Below are 6,000 nucleotides of genomic sequence, written 5' to 3'. Positions count from 1 at the left end.
GTTGGATGAGCCAGGGAATTATAGCCCTGTCAGCCTGACCTCAGTGCCAGGCAAGATCATGGAACAGGTCATCCTGAGTGCAATCACACAGCACTTACAGGATGGCCAAGGGATGAGGCCCAGCCAGCATGGATTTAGGAAGGGCAGGTCCTGCCTGACCAACCTGATCTATGCCCAGGTGACTGCCTGGTGGATGTGGGGCAGGCTGTGGATGGAGTCTGCCTGGACTTCAGCAAGGCCTTTGACACTATCCCCCACAGCAAACTCCTGGCCAAGCTATCAGCCCCTGGCTTGGACAGCAGCTCTCTGAGCTGGGTTAGGAACTGGCTGGAGTACTGAGCCCAGAGAGTGGTGGTGAATGGTGCCACAGTCAGCTGGCAGCCAGGCATCAGTGGTGTGCCCCAGGGATCAGTGCTGGGCCCCATCCTCTTTAACATCTTTATTGATGATCTGGATGAGGGCATTGAGTCCAGCATCAGTAAATTTGCAGATGACACAAGATGGGGGTAGGAGTTGACCTGTTAGAGGACAGGAGAGATCTGCAGAGGCACCTTGCCAGGCTGGAGAGATGGGCAGAATCCAAGGGCATGAGATTGAACACATCCAAGTGCCAGGTTCTACACTTTGGCCACAACAACCCCTGGCAGTGCTACAGGCTGGGGTCTGGGTGACTGGAGAGCAGCCAGGCAGAGGGACCTGGGGGTAGTGGTTGATAGTAGTTGATAGTAGGCTGAGCAAGAGCCAGCAGTACGCCCAGGTGGCCAAGGAGGCCAATGGCATCCTGGCCTGCATCAAGAATAGTGTGGCCAGCAGGAGCAGGTAAGGCATTCTGCCCCTGTACACTGCACTGGCTAGGCCACACCTTGTGTCCTGTGTCCAGTTCTGGGCTCCTCAGTTCAAGACAGATGCTGAGATTCTTGAAGGTGTCCAGAGAAGGGCAACAAAGCTGGGGAGGGGTCTGGAGCACAGCCCTGTGAGGAGAGGCTGAGGGAGCTGGGGTTGCTTAGCCTGGAGAAGAGGAGGCTCAGGGGAAACCTGATTGCTCTCTGCAACTCCCCGAAGGGATGTTGCAGCCAGGTGGGGGTTGGTCTCTTGTCCCAGGCAACCAGCACCAGAACAAGAGGACACAGTCTAGGCTGGATGTTAGGATGAAATTCTTCATAGAAAGAGAGATTGGCCATTGGGATGTGCTGCCCAGGGAGGTGGTGGAGTCACCATCCCTGGAGGTGTTTAGGAAGAGCCTGGATGAGGCACTTGTTGCCATGGTTTAGTTGATTAGATGGTGTTGGCTGATAGGTTGGACTTGATGACCTTTGAGGTCTTTTCCAACCTGGTTAATTCTATTCTATTCTATTCTATTCTATTCTATTCTATTCTATTCTATTCTATTCTATTCTATTCTATTCTATTCTGTTCTATTCTATTCTATTCTATTCACTTCTATTCACTTCTATTCTATTCTATTCTATTCTATTCTATTCTATTCTATTCTATTCTATTCTATTCTATTCTATTCTATTCTATTCCTTCTGGGCTCCCCAGTTCAAGAGTGGCAAGGAGCAACTGGAGAGATTCCAACTTTCTGAAGATGCTAAGGAGCCTGGAGAATCTCTGTGAGGAGCAAAGGCTGTTACAGCCCTGGGGTGTTGAGCCTGGAGAAGAGCAGCTGAGAGGGGATCTGCTCACTGCTCAGCAAGATCTAAAGGGTGGGGGGCAAGAGGATAGGGCTGGGCTCTGGTCAGTGGTGCCCAGTGACAGGACAAGGGACAAAAGGCACAAACTAGAGCAGAGAAAACATAAGGAAGATTTTTTTTACTGTGAGGGTGGCAGAGCCCTGGAGCAGTCTGCCCAGGCAGGTTGTGGAGTCTCCTCTGTAGAAACTCCAAACAAGCTTGGACATTGTAGTCCTGGGTGAGCTGCTGTGGGTGACCCTGCTGGAGCAGGAGGATTGGACTGGATGTTCTCCAGAGTTCCTTCTGGGAACCCATGCTGGGATTCCAGGATTCTCTGAGATTTCCATTGGTCTCTTTTTTTCCTTAGAGCCCCAGGAAAGATTTGCACTGACACAGGTTCAGAAAGTTAAAAGAATTCATAGTTTAAATCCATCAGAGGGACAGACACAACAGATAGGGGATGGCTGCTGATCAGGTGGCTGTGGGTGATTGAGCTCCAGTCAGTCACTTGCATCTCACATCCAACACAAATCTCTGCAAGAGCACCAAAATGGAACAGAAATGCCCCAAAAGTTCAGCCCTGTGTTGAAAAATGGAACAGAAATGCCCCAAAAGTTCAGCCCTGTGTTGAAAAATGGAACAGAAATGCCCCAAAAGTTCAGCCCTGTGTTGAAAAATGGAACAGAAATGCCCCAAAAGTTCAGCCCTGTGTTGAAGGCACAATTCTGACCAAGAATGCCTCCTGGCTGGGCTGGAGGAAGAGCAGCACAGCCACCTGCCTGTCCTTGTCTCTGCTCAGTCCACACTCTGGCCCCAGAGATGTTCCCCTTGCCATTTCTGTGCCCCTAACCCTGGCTGTCCCTGCTGGAGGTGACAGTTGGCATGACTTGGGTGCAGAGTCGAGTGACAGTCAGAGAGGCTTAGCAGGGGCTGTGAGTTGAGTGACAATCACAGATGCTTAGCAGGGGCTGTGAGTTGAGTGACAGTCACAGAGGTTTATCAGAGGCTGTGTTTGTCTCCTTCTGATACTGAGGAGGTCAATGTGATGAGCAAAACAGCAGTGAATTAGGCAGAGGTCTTGTGGTGAATGCTGCCTATGCCCAGAATTATGCTCCAAATGCTGCCCAAACCTATCCCTACAGGTTTTGTCCAGCCCTCCTCCAACTCCCCCTCCTTCCTGGAGTGGGTACTCAGCCAGAGCTGGGTAAGCAAAGGGCCAGGTGCCACCAAGCCAGGACAAACAACTCAGCCTGCCTTATTTGGGGGAAACAAGATCCCAGCTCACCTTGTGGGATGCTTGTGCTGTGCTTCTGCTCCTTCCAAGTTTGGGCAGAGCTCTAGCCATGAGCTTTGCTATCGGCTACTGATGTTTACCAAGTTTGGCTATTGGCTGAATGCAAGCCCAGAGCTAATTATAAATATTACCCCAATAGTAAACAGATGTGGGGGAGGTTAGTCCAAAAGTTCCCTGAATTGGTGGTTGTGATCCCTAAAGGTCCCCAGCTTGGTGGTCTGTGCCCAAAGTGTTCCTAAGTTACTGCTTTTCAGCCCAAACGTCCCCACCACTGCCAGTGCTCCCGGTGCCAGCTCAGTGCTCCCATTATGACTCCTTGGCTTCCCCCAGCACTCCCAGTTCCTCTCCCCCCCTCCTCCCCCATGCTCCCATATCTCTTCTTGTCTCCTTTCAGCACTCCCAGTGCCACCCCAGTGCGCCCAGTGCATGGTTTGGACCATGCCAGACATTGCCCCGCCCCCCCCACCCCCCACCCCTTTCACTTTCACTTTCTGATCGTTCTTCCCAGAAATGCTCAAAAAAGGGGAATGGAGCACGGGGGGGCAAGGGGTGGGACTGGGATAGTGCTCCCTGAGGGCGGCTAAATTGCTCCCAGCCTGGGGATGCACTGGAGCTTGTCTGGGAAGAGGCAGTAGGGAAACCTCAAGGTCCATTCCCAGCTGGTGGCTTCAGGTGAGTGGCACCAGGGGACTAACTGGGGCTGAACTGGGATGGAGGGGGATTGAACTGGGGTGGAGGGGGACTGAACTGGGGTGGAGGGGGACTGAACTGGGCTAAGTGGGATTGAGCTGGGTGTGAGGGTGCCTTAACCAGTTCAAACAGGACTGAACTGTGTTTGAGTCTCTAAGGGATTTCTGAGCCCAAGTCTTCCCCAAATTGGTTGTTTAGTTTCTTTTCCTTTTGCGCCCAAGTTCCCTAAACTGAGGTTTCTGACCCCAAAAGTCCCTAAGAGGAATCTCTGAGCCCAAAAGGTTCTTAAATGTGGGGGAGGTTAGTCCAAATGTTCCCTGAATTGGTGTTTTTGAGCCCCAAATGTCCCCACATTGGTTGTTTGAGCCCCAAATGATCCTGAAGCCAGGGAGCCTCCCCCACTGGGAGCACTGGACAGATGCAGGGAGTGGCCTTGGTGACACTGGGACACTTCTGGAAGCACTGGGAGGACCATGAGAGTCGTACTGGGAGCACTGGGGCCATACTGGGAATACTGGGTGTAACCAGAGAGTGGAACAGCAATACACTGGCACTGGGAGCTCTGTGAACACTGGGAGAACCCAGAGAGCAGAACTGGGAGCACTGGGGCTGTACTGGGAGCTCCTCCTCCTCCTGGCCACATCAAAACCATTTGGAGGTGGCTCCAAAGGGTCTCCAGAAGCCCTGGACACTGATGTCCACCCAGGACCTTAGGCCACCTAGAAGCAGAAGCCTCAGAGGACTTTGGTGCTTGAAGTCCATGGCCCCAGCTCTTGGAGGGCAAGGGTTGAGGTTTCCATGGCAGGTGAATGTTGGTGGGCTGGAGTCTAGAGCTCCATGCTCTATGGGTGGGAAGGGGCAGAAGAACTTTGCCCAGCCCTTTGGCTCTCTGGTCCTCTCACCCTCTGACCTTCATCTCTTGCCACCTTCCCTTTCTCCAGGAGAAGGTCCCAGGTCACATCTGGAGGGTGGAGATGACCAGCCAGGAGAACCTCACCCACACAGGTACCTGAGAGGGCTTTTCCTTGGTCTTCTCTGCCCATGAGTCGTGTTGAGTGCCCAGGGCTGGTTGGGAGGTAGAAGCTCTTGGTGACACCATACCCAGAGGCCTCCTGGGCTTCCCCTCGGACCTGCCCAGGGAGAAAAAGACACAATGGACCTGTGGAGGGTTGAAATTACTCCCAACATAACCTTGCCAGAGCAGCTCAGTCGAAAGCAGAGCTGCAAGCAAAGCCACAAACTGTGAAATGCAGTGAATGTGTGCAAGACATCCAATAGCCAACAGCCAATAGTGACATCCACTGACAACTTACAAACAACACAAGAGCCCCCCCTGGACAAACCAGGCAGCTACCAACAGCTTCCCCTGCCATGCTTCCTTCCCTCCCCCTTGCACATGGGAGAAGAGAAAGGGCAGAGAGTGGTTTGTTAGTACTTAGCCACAAGAAAGCAATGCAGCCAAGGTCAGCAGAGCCAAGCAGAAGCTGGAAGTTAAGATCTGCTAGAGTGAAGGAAGTGAAAAAGAGAAACTTAGTGTCCACAACCAGCTGCTGGTGGTGATCTGTCCCAAGGGATGATTTAGACCTTCTCTTTATTTTCCTTTTTACATCCAAAGGAGATATATTTACATTCTACTACCTTCTGTTTGAGATCTGTGGAAAATTTTCTAGGCACAGGCTGAAACTACCACAGGACCCTGCCACCAGCTGGTCTGGCTGCTCCATCCCTGTCCCCAGAGCACTGGTAGAGCATGGGAGGGCACTAAAGGCCTCAGTCTTGGTGGGGGTTGAAGTTCTTCTCCCAAGAAGACCATGGCCAAGCTGCAAGGAACCTCCCTCTCCGTGGTGGCCCTCCATTTCTACCTTGGTTTGCCACCTTCTCTGGAGGTGCTGACCCAGGCTTTCTCCTTGCTTGCAGATGACCACGGCAGAGGAGGCCCAGGACCTTCCACCAGGTTGGTTGCATGGTGGGTGGTCATCTCTGGAGGCTTTTGGGGTTGGACCTGGAGGGCTGGAGCTCCAGCAGCTTCCTGGGGGAAGTGGCTGTTGTGGGAGGAGAAGCACCTTGGACATCATTAGGTCTCTTCTTCCCCCCCCACCCACACCTGGCTGGTGCTGAGACCTCCAGGAGGTCCTTCCCCATCTTCTCTCCACCACTGATTGGTGGCTGCTGGCTCTGATGTCTTCTCCAAACACCTCAGAGTAACCAAGAGGTCCTCCACAGGGCACCAAGTGACACATGGCTGGTGGCAACCACGGCCAGGACTCCCCTGGAATGGCTGTGAGTGGGGGGGCAGCTGCTGGTGGGGTTGGTGGCAGAAGGACACAATGGAGACTCACCACC

The 6,000-nt window shown here is 52.9% G+C and overlaps 1 protein-coding gene across 1 annotated transcript in view; it reads left to right on the top strand.

The window, feature by feature from the left end:
* Positions 1–3,528: 3,528 nt before the first annotated feature.
* LOC137456625 (E3 ubiquitin-protein ligase rnf213-alpha-like) overlaps positions 3,529–6,000 on the top strand; it is a 70,822-nt gene continuing 68,350 nt past the window's right edge. Inside the window, exons 1-4 of the mRNA XM_068168155.1 lie at positions 3,529–3,639; positions 4,599–4,662; positions 5,575–5,611; positions 5,881–5,937. Of these exons, the coding sequence (XP_068024256.1) occupies positions 4,632–4,662; positions 5,575–5,611; positions 5,881–5,937 (125 nt within the window). The 5' untranslated portion in view covers positions 3,529–3,639; positions 4,599–4,631. The remainder of the gene's footprint in view (positions 3,640–4,598; positions 4,663–5,574; positions 5,612–5,880; positions 5,938–6,000) is intronic.

The sequence above is a fragment of the Melanerpes formicivorus genome, unplaced genomic scaffold (genome assembly GCF_026170545.1).
Source record: "Melanerpes formicivorus ecotype bairdi unplaced genomic scaffold, bMelFor1.0.p_v2 SCAF_134, whole genome shotgun sequence".
Classification (NCBI taxonomy): domain Eukaryota; kingdom Metazoa; phylum Chordata; class Aves; order Piciformes; family Picidae; genus Melanerpes; species Melanerpes formicivorus.
Note: the sequence above shows the minus strand (reverse complement) of the source record. Positions and strands in the feature narration are given on the sequence as shown.